A 15,406-nucleotide genomic window follows, 5' to 3' on the forward strand; every position below is an offset into this window, starting at 1 on the left:
CTCTGGGACAAAATTAAGGTGGGTAATTTCAAAGACTTCCCAACAGTGAGAGGGCTGCTAAAGGAGCAAGGATTACAAAGAGCTTTCTGCTCAGGAGAAGGAACAGGTGCACAAAATCGTCCTGGCATACTCAGCCCAGCAGTTTGGAAACTTTCAGGAGGTTCAGGTGTTCCATCCCCCTGGCTGACAATGCAGCCATGAGGCCCCCCACCACAGCAGGCAGCATGCCACTCCTTCTGGCCAATAGGCACCTGCTCACAAACCTGCTGCTCCCGCCATTGTTGCAGACCAACTGGATGGCAGCCCCACCTATGACAGCTACCACAGTATATTGAAGAGACTGCTCCCTGAGCACTTGGCTCACTGGCTCTGACACTGCAGCCAGAAAGCAGGAAAGTGTTTCCTCCCAGCAGCCACCGGAGCCACTGACTTGCTACCCCTGCCATTGCTCCAGGCCAACAGGAGGGCAGCCCCACCTATGGCAGCCAAGGGGCATATTGCAGAGGATACTCCCTGCACATCAGCTCACTGGCCCAGGCAGTGGAGGCAGGCACTACAACCAGGAAGCAGAAAAGAGCTCTCTCCTCCTGGCAGTCACTGGTGATACTCGCATGTGACCTCTGCCATCACTCTAGGTGCTGGGCAGCTTGGAAGAGTGGAGCTTCTGGGCACTAGAAGGTGCTGTCTACATAAAGCTAGTATTCCACATTATCAAGTAGGATTATGATAAGGCAGAAGAAACTTGTTCAATCAAGAACCTCTCAAACACCAGAAAGATAGCTAAGTGAAACTGAAATCACCAATCTTCCTATAAAATATTTCAAAGTAAAAATCATCAACATACTAATGGAGCTACAGAAGATCTAAGGGATTAATAAAAGAGAGATAGACATTTTGAAAAATACAGTATCTGAAATGAAAGATAAAATGGAGGGATTTAAAACCAGATAGAAGAGTCAGAGGAGATCAAAAATAGAATAGAAATTGGAGAACAGGAATACAAAGAAGCTGAGGCAGAGAGAGAAAAAAGGATCTCTAGGAATGAAAGAATAATAAGATAACTCGTGGACCAATCAAACAGAACAATATTGGCATTATAGGGCTACCAGAAGAAGAAGAAGAGAGAAAAAGAGATAGAAAGTGTTGTTGAAGAAATAATAGCTGAAAACTTACCCAGTATGTGGAAGGAAATAGTCTCTCAGGCCATGGAGGTGCACAGATCTCCCAACACCAGGGACCCAAGGAAGACAACATCAAGACATATAATAATTAAAATGGCAAAGATCAAGGATAAGGAGAGACTATTAAAAGCAGCTAGGGAGAGAAAAAAAACACCTACAAAGGAAAACCCATCAGGCTGTCATCAGACTTCTCAGCAGAAGCCAAACAGGCCAGAAGGGAGTGGCATGATATATTTAATGCAATGAAACAGAAAGACCTTGAACCAAGAATACTCTACCTGGCAAGATGATCATTTAAATTTGAGGGATGGATTAAACAATTTCCAGATAAGCAAAACTTGAGGGAATTTCCCTCCCACAAACTGTCTCTACAGTATATTTTAAAGGGACTTCTCTAGATGGAAGTGCTCCTAAAGTTAAATAGATGTCACCAGAAAAAATGAAACCACAGTAAAGGAAGTAGACCAATTAATTACTAAGCAAGTTCAAAATTAAATCAACTATCCCCAAAGTCAGTCAAGGGTACACAAAATGTACAGAATATGACTCATAACATATAAAGAGTGAAGGAGGAAGAAAAAGAAGGGAAAAAAAGGGAATTTTTGATTGTGTTTATAATAGCATAATAAGTAAGTTAAGTTAGACTGTTAGATCATAAAGAAGTTGGCCTTGAACTTTTGGTAACCATGAATCCAAAGTATGCAATGGCAATAAGTCCATATCTTTAAAAAAATCACCCTAAATGTAAATGGACTGAATGCACCAATCAAAAGACATACAGTCACTGAATGGATGAAAAAGCAAGACCCATCTATATGATGCCTACAAGAGACTTCAAACCCAAATACATACACAGACTAAAGGAGAAGAAGTAGAAAAACATATTTCAGGCAAATAATAGGGGGAAAAAAGCAGGAGTCACAATATTTTATCAGATAAAAGTAACTTTAAAACAAAGAAAGTAACAAGAGACAAATAAGGACATTATATAATGATAAAGCTGTCAGTCCAACAAGAGTTTATAACCATTATAAATTTCTATGCACCCAACACAGGAGCACTGACATATGTGCAACAAATACTAATAGAATTAAAGGGGGAAATAGAATACAATGCTTCATTCTAGGAGACTTCAACACTCCACTAACTCCAAAGGACAGATCAAGCAGACAGAAAATAAGTAAGGACACAGAGGCACTGAACAACACATTAGAACAGATGGACCTAAAACACATCTACAAACACTCCACCCAAAAGCAACAGGATACACATTTTTCTCAAGTGCACATAGGACATTTTCCAGAATAGACCACATACTAGGCCACAAAGAGAGCCTCAGTAAATTCAAAAAGATTGAAATTGTATGAACCAACTTCTCAGATCAGAAAGGAATGAAAATAGAAATAAATTGTGCAAAGAAAACAAAAAGGCTCACCAACACATGGAGGCTTAACAACATCCTCCTAATTAATCAATGGATCAATGAACAAGTTAAAACAGAGAATAAGCAATATAAGGAGAAAAAGAAAAACAACAGTTCAATGCCCCAACTTCTGTGGGATGCAGCAAAGGCAGATGTAAGAGGAAAGTATATAGCAATACATGCCTATCTCAAAAAAAAAAGAAAACTCCCAAATGAACAGTCTAAACTCACAATGAATGAAATTAGAAGAACAAATGAGGCCCAAAGTCAGAGAAGAGGGACATAATAAAGATCAGAGAAGAAATAAATAATATCAAAAAGAATAAAACAATAGAAATAATCAGTGAAACAAAGAGCTGGTTCTTTGAGAAAATAAACAAAATAGATAAGCCCCTAGCCAGTATTATCAAGAAACAATGAGTCCATACACATAAACAAAATCAAAAATGAGAAAGGAAAAATCACTAGAGACACAACAGAAATACAAAGAATTATTAGATAGTGGTATGAAAAATTACATGCTAACAAATTGGATAACCTAGAAGAAATGGACAACTTTCTAGAAAAATACAACCTTCTAAACCTGACCCAGGAAGAATCAGAATATCTGAACAGACCAATTAAAAGCAATGAAATTAAATTGTTAATCAAAAAACTACCCAAGAACAAAATCCCCAAACCAGATGGCATCATCACTGAATTTTATCATACATTTAGAGAAGACCTAATACCATACTCCTTAAAGTTTAACAAAAACTGGAAGATGAGAGGGAATACTTTCAAACTCATTCTATGAATCCAGCATTACCCTAATACCAAAACAAGGCAAAGATACCACAAACAAAGAAAATTACAGAGGGCTTTCCCTGATGAACACAGATGCAAAAGTACTCAATGAAACATTAGCAAACCAAAATAAAAAATACATCAAAAAGATCATACATCATGGTCAAGTGGGATTTATTCCAGGGATGCAAGATGGTACAATGTTAGAAAATTCATCAACATCGTCCACCACATCAACAAAAAGAAAGACAAAAATCACATGATCATCTCGATAGATGCTGAAAAAGCTTTTGACAAAATTCAACATCCATTCGTGACAAAAACTCTCAACAAAATGGGTATATAGAGCAAGTACCTCAACATAATAAAGGCCATATATGACAAACCCAAAGCTAACATCACACTTAACAGCAAAAAGCTGAAAGTTTTTCCTCTAAGATCGGGAACAAGACAAAGATGTCCACTCACCCTTCTTTTATTCAACATAGTATGGAGATCCTAGCCATGGCAATCAGACAACACAAAGATTAAAGGTATCTAGACTGGTAAAAAAGAAGATAAATGTCACTGCAGATGACATGATATTGTACATAAAAACCCTAAAGGCTCCACTCCAAAACAACTAGAACTAATGACTGAATTCAGTAAAGTTGAAAGATACAAAATTAATACACAGAAATCTGTTGCATTCCTATACACTAATGATGAATTACCAGTTAGAGAAATCAGAAAACAATTGCATCAAAAAGAATAAAATACCTAAGAATAACCCTAACCAAGTAAGTCAAAGACCTATACCCTGAAAACTACAAGACACTCATGAGAAAAATTAAAGAAGATACCAAAAAATGGAAACACATCCCATGCTCATGGATAGGAAGAATTAATATTGTCAAAATGGCCATCCTGCCTAAAGCAATCTACAGATTCAATGCAATCCCTATAAAAATACCAAAACATTATTCAACAAACTAAAACAAATAATTCTAAAATTCATTTGGAACCACAATACCCTGAATAGCCAAAGGAATACACACCTCGACTTCAAGCTCTACTACAAAGTCACAGTAATCAAAACAATTTGGTACTGGCACAAGAACAGACCCTTAGAGCAATGGAATAGAATAGAAAGTCCAGATATAAACCTACACATATATGGCCAATTAATATACAACAAAGGAGGCATAGATATACAATGGGGAAATGACAGTCTCTTCAATAACTGTTGTTGGCAAAACTGGACAGCTACATGTAAGAGAATGAAATAGGATTACTGTCTAACTCCATACACAAAAGTAAACTCAAAAGGATCAAAGATCTGAATGTAAGTCATGAAACCATAAAACTCTTAGAAGAAAACATGGGCAAAAATCTCTTAAATATAAACATGAGCAACTTTTTCCTGAACACATCTCCTCAGGCAAGGGAAGCAAAATCAAATATGAACAAATGGGGCTACATTAAACTAAAAAGCTTCTGTACAGCAAAGGACACCATCAGTAGAACAAAAAGGTATCCTACAGTCTGGAAGAATATATTCATAAATGACATAATCTGATAAAGGGTTAATATCCAAAATATATAAACAGCTCACATGCCTCAATACCAAAAAAGGCAAATAACTCAATTAAAAAATGGGTGGAGGTGCACCTCAACAAACAGAAAAACAAATAATCCAATTAAAAAATGGGCAGAGGAGCTGAACAGATAGTTCTCCAAAGAAGAAATTCAGATGGCCAATAGACACATGAAAAGATGCTCCACATCGTTTGTCATCAGAGAAATGCAAATTACAACCACAATGAGATATCACCTCACATGAGTAAGGATGGCTACCATCCAAAAGACAAACAACAAACAAATGTTGGCAAGATTGTGGAGAAAGGGGAACCTTCCTACACTGCTGGTGGGAATGTAAATTAGTTCAACCATTGTGGAAAGCAGTATGCAGGTTCCTCAAAAAGCTCAAAATAGAAATACCATTTGACCCAGGAATTCCACTTCTAGGAATTTACCCTAAGAATACAGGAGCCCAGTTTGAAAAAGACAGATGCACCCCTATGTTTATCGCAGCACTATTTACAATAGCCAAGAAATGGAAGCAACCTAAGTGTCCATCAGTAGATGAATGGATAAAGAAGAGGTGGTACATATATACAATGGAATATTATTCAGCCATAAAAAGAAAACATCCTACCATTTGCAACAACATGGATGGAGCTAGAGGGTATTATGCTCAGTGAAATAAGCCAGGCAGAGGAAGACAAGTACCAAATGATTTCACTCATATGTGGAGTATAAGAACAAAGAAAAACTGAAGGAACAAAACAGCAGCACAATCACAGAACCCACGAATGGACTAACAGTTACCAAAGGGAACGGGACTGGGGAGGATGGGTGGGAAGGGAGGGATAAGGATGCGGAAAAAGAAAGGGGGCATTAAGATTAGCATGTACAATGTGGGGGGGTGGGCGGGGAAGACTGTGCAACACAGAGAAGACAAGTAGTGATTCTACATCTTACTATACTGATGGACAGTTACTGTAATGGGGTTTGTGGGGGGGTTCTTGGTGAAGGGGGGAGCCTAGTAAATATAATGTTCTTCATGTAATTGTAGATTAATGATACCAAAATTTTTTAAAAAATGGGTGGAGGATCTGAACAAACACTTCTCCAAAGAAAAATTCAGATGGCCAACAGGCACTTGAAAAGGTGTTCCACATTGCTAATCATCAGGGAAATGCAAATTAAGCCACAATGAGATATTACCTCAAACCAGTTAGGATGGCCAATATCCATAAGACAAACAACAACAAATGTTGGCGAGGCTGTGGAGAAAGGGGAACCCTCCTACACTGCTGGAGGGAATGTAAACTAGTTCAGCCATTGTGGAAAGCAATATGGAGGTTCCTCAAAAAACTAAAAATAGAAATACCATTTAACCCAGAAATTCCACTCCTAGGAATTTACATGAAGAAAACAAGATCCCTAATTCAAAAAGACATATGCACCCCTATGTTTATTGCAGCACTTTTTACAATAGCCAAGAAATGGAAGCAACCTAAGTGTCCATCAGTAGATGAATGGATAAAGAAGAAGTGGTACATTTACACAATGGAATATTATTCAGCCATAAGAAGAAAAGAAATCCCATAATTTCAATAACATGGATGGAGCTAGAGGATATTATACTCAATGAAATAAGCCAGGCAGAGAAAGACAAGTACCAAATGATTTCCTTCATTTGTGGAGTATAACAACAAAGCAAAAACTGAAGGAAGAAAACAGCAGCAGACTCAGACTCCAAGAAGGGACTAACTGTTACCAAAGGGGAAGGGTGGAGGAGGGCAGGTGGGGAGGGAGGGAGAAGGGAATTGAGGGGCATTATGATTAGCACACATGCTGTGTGGTGGGGTCACAGGGAAGACAGTGTAACAGAAAAGACAAGTAGTGACTCTGTGGCATCTTACTACACTGATGAACAGTGAATGCATGGCGTGGGGGAGGGGGGACTTGATAATATGGGTGAATGTAGTAACCAAAATATTTTCATGTGAAATCTTCATAAGAGTGTATATCACTGATATCTTAATAAAAAAATTTAAAAATTTAAAAAAAGGAATGAATATTTGGTATGAGATTAAAGTCGATTAATATGTGAATGCAAATGAAAATGCCAGATCTAAAAAATAAGATTTTGACTAAAATAATAGTAAATAAATAAATAAATATAAATATGCAAGAACCTCATGATAACAATAGGATAAATGTGAAGAACACCACAACAAAAGACATCTTAACATTGGTAAAAAACAGTGAAAATGAGAAAAATGATAAAGAAGTCAGGGAGAAGGGCTAGTTACTGCCAGGGCTAGTGAGCCAGGTGCCCAGAGAGGAGCCTCTACACTATGCCCCTGTAACTGCCATAGGCAGGGCCGACCTCTCGCTAGCCTGGTGCAGTGACAGGGGCAGCAGGTTTGCAATCAGTTGCTGGCTCTGAGGAAGGAGCAGCAGGCTGCGGATGCGGTGGGGGGCATTGGAGCTGCGTAGCCAGCCAGGGGGATGGAGCACCTGAGGTTCCTGAAAGTTCCCAACCTGCTGGGCTGACTGCACCACAAGTGGCTGGAATCTCAGTCTCTCCGAGTATTCCGCCTGTCTTAGCTTTCCAACCCCACTAATCTCCAGAACACATGTCATGTAGGTGTTCTGGGAAATCTCCCAAAGCAGATTTCCAGGGCTGATGTTCTGCAGTTCTAGGCTTCCACACCCTTCCTGCTCCGTTTCTCTTCCTTCCTGGGTGAGGTGCAGTGGGGGAAGGGCTTGGGTCCAGCTGGATAATGGCTTTTCTACTTTATCCTTTTGCCTGAGGTCTTCTCTTTTCCCAAGATGTATGCAGTCTGTTGCAGTCTTTTTTCCTGTCACTCTTTCAGGATTAGTTGTATTTGCTATATTTTTATATTATATGTGGTTTGGGAGGAGGTTTCTGTCTCACTTCCCACACTGCCATCTTTAAGCCCCACACAGCTTTAGATTTATAGCTTCCATAAAGTTTGGGAAATTTCAGTTATTATCTCTTCAAATATATATATTTTTTGTCGTCCCCTCTCTTCTCCTTCTAGAACTTAAAATATATCTGTTAAACTGTCTAACATTTTCCACAGCTTACCAAGTGTTTATATTGTACTGAGTCCTTTTGTGGTATATTTAGGATATTTTATATTATGACTTCAAGTTCACTAATCATTACTTCTGCAGGTTCTATTCTGCTATTAACCCCATCCAGTAAAAATTTAATGTGCTATATCTTTTATCTCTCAAAATGGTGTTAATCTTTTTTTTCCAATTCCCTCATACTATATTCCTGTCTAATTTGAAACACTTCAGCTTATTTACTATATTTATAATAGCTCATTTAAATACTTTGTCCTCTAATTCCATTATCTCTGCCATTTCTCATTCTCTGCCTATTGACTGATTTTACTCTAGGTTACATTACCTAGCTTCTTTGCATAATGAAACTTTTTACTAGATGCCAGATATTATGAAATTTACTTTGTTGAGTACTGGGTTTGCTTGTCTTCTTTAAAGTTTGTTAGAGTATTGTACTTTATTCTGAAACAGATTAGTATAATCCTTCTCAAACTTTTAAAAATAATTTTAAAGACAAATCTAAAAACAGCTTTTATTAAATGGATAGTTTAGCCCCATAAGCCAGGGTGTGACCCTTCTGGTTCTCTACTGAATATGAAGGTCTCTCTATTCTAATTAGGAGGAAATCAAAATTTCCAGGCACTTCTGATCTCTGGTAATTTCTTGGCTCTATTTACCTGTGATTTTTATTTCCACAGCACTTGCTTTTTGCCCTGCAAGTATCTCACTGATGGAGGTGGAAGGTACAAATAGAAAAAGGGGAAATACAGAGTGAAAATTTTAGTGATTGACTGAATTTGAATGTTATCAGTATAAACTAATGGTTTTATATAGATATAGATAGTACACATCTAAGTACATACATACATACATACATACATACATATATTTCATAGCTGTAATTCTTCAGAAGGTCTAGAAAGAATGACACCCTGGTAGCGATGTGTTTGGGTTTCTAAACATACTCCCCATTAAAAGAAACCATGGCTCTTGGAGAAATGACAGTGTCTCAGAACTGAAATGGGAAAGACAAGATGAGCTGGAAATATTTTATTTTGCAAGAAAGTAAGGGAAAGTAAGGAAGTGCTCAAAGATCTGTGGACACATTTCAAAGAATACAGGAGCAAGCTTAAAGGTAAGGCATTGGCAAAATTCAAGCCAAACTGAGCAACATTAACAATAGTAATAATGGATTGTAACCCATAGTTGTTTTGAGGTCAAATGGATTTAAGTATGTTAATGGATAAATAAATACATGAGTTATTTATTCATAAAGCTATTCCTTAGAATATAATGCCAATAAATTAATGTAGAAGAAAGGATGGTGTTAGAAAATTACCAGGTGACAAACATGATAGTAAGAATTGATTCAGGTAATCTATGCTGACAGACAGTAACTGCATTAGGTGTGTGAGGATTTAATGATGGGTGTAACTGATAAATCACTGTGTTGTTTACTGGAAACCAATATAATATTGTATATCAACTATACTTTAATGAGAAAAAGAACTGATTTAGGTACGAATCATCAATCAATGCTAAATGGAGGTATAAATTTGTTGAGGAATAGGATATTCATAGAATTTCACAAGATACTTATCAATGAAAAAGGGGACCTTACGGAAGAGAAATCTTGTACGTGCCATCTTAGCCAGTGGTTGATGTTAATACTTACAATAAATAAATATCATGTGTCTTCTGACATAAGATGCTGAAGGGAAATAATTTTGTTATTCTTGCCAAAAAATGCATAATGTGAATCTGAGCATGAAGAGACAAAATACAATTTGAAGGAACTTCTACAAAATAACTGGCCTCTAAGTATGTTTAGGTCATGAAAAATAAAGATAGGCTAGGAACCATTACAAATTAAAGGAAAGTAAAAACACGTGACCACTAAGTACAGCACTTTATTTTACATTGAATCCTCAACTTGGAAAAAAAAATAACTTTCTATTAAGAGCCTGTTTTGGAAATTGAAAGCTGGGCAGGTACATCAGTTAGATTAGCAGTCAACAAACTTTTTTGTAAAGAGCAGGACAGTAAATATTTTAGGCTTAGCAGGCCATGTGGTTTCTGTCACAACTACTCAACTCTGCCACTGTAGCCTGAATAGTAATAGAAGAAATGTAAACAAATGAGCATGCTACGTTTAATTGAAACTTTATTAATGACTATAAAGATAGAGAAGAGAAAATTAGTGTTTACCAGAAGAAAGGGTCAAATGAGGGTACAAATATAAAGGAGTATGTATAAGGGTTCTTCAGAGAAACATCAAACCAATAGGATGTTTATAGAGAAAGAAAGAGTTACAATGAGACAGAGAGATTTATTTTAAGCAATTGGCTTGTGTGACTGTCAGAGCTGGCAAGTCTGAAATCTATGGGGCAGGCTGGAAATTCCAGCAAGAGTCAGTGTTACAGTTCTGAGCCTGAAGGCAGTCTGGAAGCAGACTTCCTATTCCTTCTGGGGATCTCAGTCTTTTCTCTTAAGGGTGTCCACTGACTGGATGAGGTTTGCATTATGGAGAGTAACCTGCTTACTCAGTCAACTGATTTAAATGTTAGTCACATCTAAAAACTATCATTGTGGTAATATCTAGGCTAGTGTCTGACCAAACAACAGGGTACCGTAGCCTAGCACACCTGACACAGAAAATCAGCATCACAGGGTAGCAAGAGAAGTTAATTGGTAGTAATGAAATAGGGATATTTTCATTGTGATGATGGTTTACAAGAATCTGTACATAGAATAAAACTGCATAGAACTGCACAAACAAGAAAACATGAAAAATTGGTGGAAACTGAGTTAAGTTCTGTAGTGTAATTAGTAGTATTGAACCAATGTCATTTTTGTTTTGATATTGAACTACCATAAGATGTCACTATTGGGGTAAGTGGGGTAAAGGGTAAATGATACCTTTTTATCATTTTTGCTATTTTCTATGAGCCTATAATTACATACAAATAAAAAAAATTTTCTTAAGACTTTATAGACATTCAAGTTTGATATTCATATAATTTTCATGTTCCATATAGTATTATCATATTACTTTAATTTCTTTCAACAGTTTAAGAATATAAATATTATTCTTAGCTTGTGAACCACACAAAAACAGGTGGTAGACCAGAATGTTGGCCCAGGTGGCCCAGGGTCATTGTTTGCTGATTGTTAAACTAAATTTTAATATTTCATCATGTCAGTAATTATATTCTGGTTATGGTAAAACAATGTATTTGAAGGATTTTAGGAAAGACAGAGTGAAATGTTCAAGAATAAAGAAACATAATATCTGTACCCTCATTTCAAACATATATACATATAGGGAGAGAATATATAAAACACATACACATATGTATATAATAGACAGAGAGAAAAATGATAACATAAGTGTAATAAGATACTACTATCTGAAGATTCTGAGTGAAGGCTTAAAGAAAATTCCTAGTGCGGTTCTTGCAACTTTTCTGTAAGTCTGAAATTATTTCAAAATAAAAATTATTTATACACACACATATATATACAGTACTTGCTTAAAAACCTAAGAAAGGGGGTAAGAGGGTATAGACAATGATAGACAATGATGAAACAGTGAATTAATCTTTAAACTGCATGATTGGTACATGAGTGTTCATTAAATTATTAGCTTTCATTTTATTATTATTTTAAGTTTCCCAAACAAAAAACCTCTATATATATATAGACACACATACACACACAGACCAAATCTGCAAAGGAAGCCCTTACAGTGGCATTGACAGAATATAATATGATTTGAGGAGTAGGGAATATAATTTAGCAAGATAAATAAAAAAGCCGTGTAAACTGGCCTAGCAAGTATATTTTCAAGAATTTATTCTGTGACACCTAAAGATCTGCACACATTAAAAAAACCTTTGAAAGTAGGAATTTCAAATGCACATGGTACATCAAAATAAAGCAACATAAAAATGATATATTTTGACTCCAAATTAGTAAGACATAATAAAAATGTTAGCGGTGGTCACCGGTCGGAGGCAGCAGAACATTTCAGGCAAACTTAAATTTGGTTATTTTTAGGCTTAAATACCCATCATCCTCCAGTCCTCTTCTAGACTACCTCCTCTGCTCAGTCTACAGCCTGGAGAGAAGAAAGCTCAGCAAACCTCTATTTATCAAGGCAGCCTTCAGAACTCTTTGCAGACACCCAAAACCTCAAGAGGCTCCTTTGCAGCACCATTTTACACATGGGGAGAAAGGACAGGAGGAATGGTCATTGATATTAACAGGAAGACTTAAGGGAGCCTTGTTGACCCAAATAACTGGTAGCTAAAAAAAAAAAAACGTCACCAACATGTGTCATTTATCTTCAATTTGAAGTCATAACATCAATACCTAAATTCTGAGTCAACAGGAAAAGTCAAACTCAACATCCTCTACAAAGGGAATGATGAGGAACTTGTCACTATGCCAGGTGCCTTCTGCAGCGTGTTATCTGTATAACAATGCCAGGAGCAGTGTTTAATTATTCTTATTTACAAATAAGGAAACTACAGTTTTAAAAGGATAAATAACTTTACTGATATTATTTTAAGCAATTTGTGATAGAGCAGAATTTATACTCTTGCCTGTTTCCATAGCTTATGTGATATTTTCAACTGCATTGCCACACAGTACTCCAGACCATTCATATCATATATCACCAGGGATAAGATTCTAAAAGAATTCATTGTCTTTGTGAGATACAGGTCAAAACCTATTAGAATATGAATTTATAGCAGACTTCTGTTCTCAGTAATTGTAGCTAAGCTGGGCTAGTGAAGAAAAAGAATAAAAAATCTCTATATAAACTTTGCATTCCCCAAAGAAGGTCCTAAATGATTGCCCAATTATGGCATTTCTAACAACTAAAAACCCACATTTCCTTTTTTTCTTATTTTTTTATCATTAATCTACAATTACATGAAGAACATTATGTTTACTAGGCTACCCCCTTCACCAAGTCCCCCCAACAAACCCTATATAGTCACTGTCCATCAGCATGGTAAGATGCTGTAGAACCACTACCTGTCTTCTCTGTGTTGTACAGCCCTCCCCAAGCACCTCCCCCCACATTGTACATGCTAATCGCAAAGCCCCCTTTCTTTCCCACCCCCCTTATCCCTCCCTTCCCACCCATCCTCCCAGTCCCTTTCCCTTTGGTAACTGTTAGTCCATTCTTGGGTTCTGTGAGTCTGCTGCTGTTTTGTTCCCTCAGTTCTTATACTCCACATATGAGTGAAATCATTTGGTACTTGTCTTTGTCCACCTGGCTTATTTCACTGAACATAATACCCTCTAGCTCCATCCATGTTGTTGCAAATGGTAGGATTTGTTTTCTTCTTATGGCTGAATAATATTCCATTGTGTATATGGAAACACCAAAGACCCCAAATAGCCAAAGCAATCCTGAGAAGGAAGAGTAAAGTGGGGGGGATCTCGTTTCCCATCTTCAAGCCCATATTTCCTTTTGATCTTATTGTTTAACAGCTTTCCTACTCAGCAAATATTTCACAGAAGCTTTTACGTCTTTATTTCTCAAGCTGTAGATTATAGGATTTAGCATGGGGGTTACTACCCCATAAAACACAGAAACAAGCCCCTCCATAGCTTGCACATTATCTTTCCTAAAGAGATCTTGAGACTTGGGTTTGGCATACATAAAGAAGATGGCACCATAAAATATGATCACCACAGTCAGATGTGCTGAGCAGGTGGAAAAGGCCTTGCATCTCCCTGTGTCTGAGTTCATTCTCAAGATGGTGTAGAGGATGAACATATAGGAGAAAACAATGACCACCAGTGGAAGAACCAGAAATGCCATATTTGACACTGCTAAGGTAACAGTGTTGAGGGATATATTAGCACAAGCTAGCTTAAGGACAGCTAATATCTCACATAAGAAATGATTGATAATATTATTCCCACAAAAAGGCAATTGCATGGCAAGAAATGTTTGCACAATTGAGTTGATTCCACCAGAGAGCCATGACACAGAAGCCATCAGCACATACACCATCTTGCTCATGATGATGGAGTATCTCAGAGGGTTACAGATGGCCACATAGCGGTCAAAGGCCATCATTCCAAGAAGCAAACACTCTGTCGATCCCATTGCAAATCCAAAGAACATCTGTACTGCACATCCAGAGAAGGAAATGTTTCTTTTCTTTGAGATTAAGCTCACCAGAGTTGAAGGGACAGAGGATGATGTATAGCAGATATCCAGGAAAGAGAGGTTGCCCAGGAAGAAGTACATAGGGGTGTGAAGATGGGAATCAAAGATGCTTGCTATGATCAGAACACCATTGCCAATTAGAATTACCAGATACATTACTAGAATTACAACAAAAAAAATGATCTCAAGTTGTGGGTAACCAGAGAGTCCCAGAAGAATGAATTCTTTCACAGAAGTATTATTTATCCCATCCATGTCCCAGTTTTCAGGATATCAAAGGAAGACATAACATATTTTCACTGCCAAGGAGAAACATAGCAAATGTCTTGAATACGCATTACTCTACTGTGACATAGAAAGTGTTTTCTTTGAAGTTCTGGCATCTGTTTCTTTCATCTGTTATCTTCAAGCTTGTGCCTAGGATGCAGTGGTATTGGGATGCTGAGAGTTTCTATGCTCTGTGTCTAATGCGTGAAGAGCTATTATCAGTAGTAAATACAGAAGTAATTTTCCCTACTGCTGAAGACACCCTGAAATTGAGCTTTCTACTTTAGACAATAGAATATTTTAGACAACAAACCTGATTTCTTTGTTTAATCAGGTCCAGAGAGAGTTGTGGAGAAAACAAAAGAGAATTCAACAAGGACTGGAATTTTGATTCAGTGTTTAACAGAAATGTTCAAAATTTTAAAGCAAGCTTGACTTTTATGCATATTCGACTGCTGACCATTATAGATTTTTAAAATCAGTTTAATTCTGTTTGATCATAACAAATTGAACCATGCATACTGCAATTTAACATCTGCTCAAATGCAGTTAGTTGTTGATCTCATAATCACAGCCCCTTCTTACTATTTTGTTATTTCCTAATACAAGACAGGTTGTAGATGGGCTTTGGATGTATATGATGGACAATCATTAAAGAACAACAGTCTCTCTTTATTTGTGTTATTCTGTGGCTTCAGACTTATTCTTCATAATCTAAGTGAACCTGAGAACACAGTAACAGTACTTAAATATTTATTTTTGTATATGTGTATGTAGCACTTTATACTTTACAAAAAACAAATAAATTTCATTATTCTTATTTTTTTTTCAAATATTGAAGAATATGGCCTAAGTTATCCAATGTATTAATAGAAAGCACAGCTTGAAGCTCACCTTTGCCAA

At 36.9% G+C, this 15,406-nt stretch overlaps 1 protein-coding gene across 1 annotated transcript; it reads right to left on the bottom strand.

Annotated features, from left to right (window-relative positions):
- Window positions 1–13,534: 13,534 nt before the first annotated feature.
- Window positions 13,535–14,523, bottom strand: LOC118914035 (olfactory receptor 13C4). Its single transcript, XM_036888509.2, has one exon. The coding sequence runs from the start codon at window positions 14,489–14,491 to the stop codon at window positions 13,535–13,537; it is 957 nt and encodes a 318-aa protein (XP_036744404.1). The 5' UTR covers window positions 14,492–14,523.
- Between the last annotated feature and the right edge of the window lie 883 nt (window positions 14,524–15,406).

Source organism: Manis pentadactyla, chromosome 3 (genome assembly GCF_030020395.1).
Source record: "Manis pentadactyla isolate mManPen7 chromosome 3, mManPen7.hap1, whole genome shotgun sequence".
In the NCBI taxonomy this organism is placed as follows: Eukaryota; Metazoa; Chordata; class Mammalia; order Pholidota; family Manidae; genus Manis; species Manis pentadactyla.

Coding starts and splice junctions, on each gene's coding strand:
- LOC118914035 (XM_036888509.2), bottom strand. CDS start 14,491: ATGGATGGGATAAATAATACTTCTGTGAAAGAATTCATTCTTCTGGGA.